This window comes from Loa loa (genome assembly GCF_000183805.2).
Source record: "Loa loa unplaced genomic scaffold supercont3.3486, whole genome shotgun sequence".
In the NCBI taxonomy this organism is placed as follows: domain Eukaryota; kingdom Metazoa; phylum Nematoda; class Chromadorea; order Rhabditida; family Onchocercidae; genus Loa; species Loa loa.
Window position 1 is genome coordinate 1 of NW_018111664.1, and position 992 is coordinate 992.

Sequence of the window (992 nt, forward strand, 5' to 3'; positions counted from 1 at the left end):
GCTAGGTTTTTCAGTCCTTATTGGCCATTAATTAAGACATTCAAATAGTGCAAGATAAAAGTACTTCGCCCTATTCATATCTCAATGTCACCGCATAGAAGATGGCTGACGATGATGTGACTGTTAGGTATTCTTCTGGTCATGCACTCCCGCGTATTTACGGCTTATTCATATGCGTGAGTTGTATGCATACAACTTAAATACGTAAGTCATACGCACTCTCTCACATGAAATCACCAAAAAAATGTTACAGGGTGGGTTGTGGGTTTGTTTCGAGAAATTTTGTTTAAATCTCCGTAACTGGACCCTACTGCAAGTAAGTTGAATGACAGGACATCGCTTGCACTCATTTCACTTCTCAGATTCAGTAGTATGTTGTCATTACGTGAGTTTACGCTTGAAATTTTGAGCTGCAATCTACCTTTCGCTTCACACATGGACTATTGTCCAAATCGCGGATTGGTGAATGCTAAGACGACACTGGAAATTGTTCATGTACACGTATGCTGAATGCGTGCACGTGGACGTGGTTAAGGGACGCGTTTACGTGAGAAAAAGAAAGCGAAGGGGCTTACCATAATTTCTCATTTGTTTACATTTTCACGCTAAATCTACGTGACACATATTGCAGGATTTCGTTTAATCATTCAGTCAGTGATGACACTACAACGACTTTGTACGGTTGGACCACAATTACATCGCCTCAGATTTGTACACACATTTACTCCCAAGAATACTACAATATTAAGGTGCTGTAGTAGTAAGAGCACAACATCAGAACTACACCATGATGATAAGCTAAGCGCATTACCTCCAGGATTGCAGAAATTGGTTCGTTGAAGTTTACTTTGTACTTCAATAATATTAATTAAATAACTTATATATATATATACATGTATATATATATGTATATATATATATATATATATATATATATATATATATATATATATATATATATATATATATATATATATATATATATATATATA

At 35.2% G+C, this 992-nt stretch overlaps 1 protein-coding gene across 1 annotated transcript; it reads left to right on the top strand.

Annotated features, from left to right (window-relative positions):
* Nucleotides 1–651: 651 nt before the first annotated feature.
* On the top strand, nt 652–840 carry LOAG_15989 (hypothetical protein; the record flags this gene model as incomplete). The annotated part of the gene is made up of 1 exon (XM_003151477.2): nt 652–840. A coding segment is annotated over one exon (189 nt), but the record flags the coding sequence as incomplete, so codon positions are not given.
* Nucleotides 841–992: the final 152 nt, after the last annotated feature.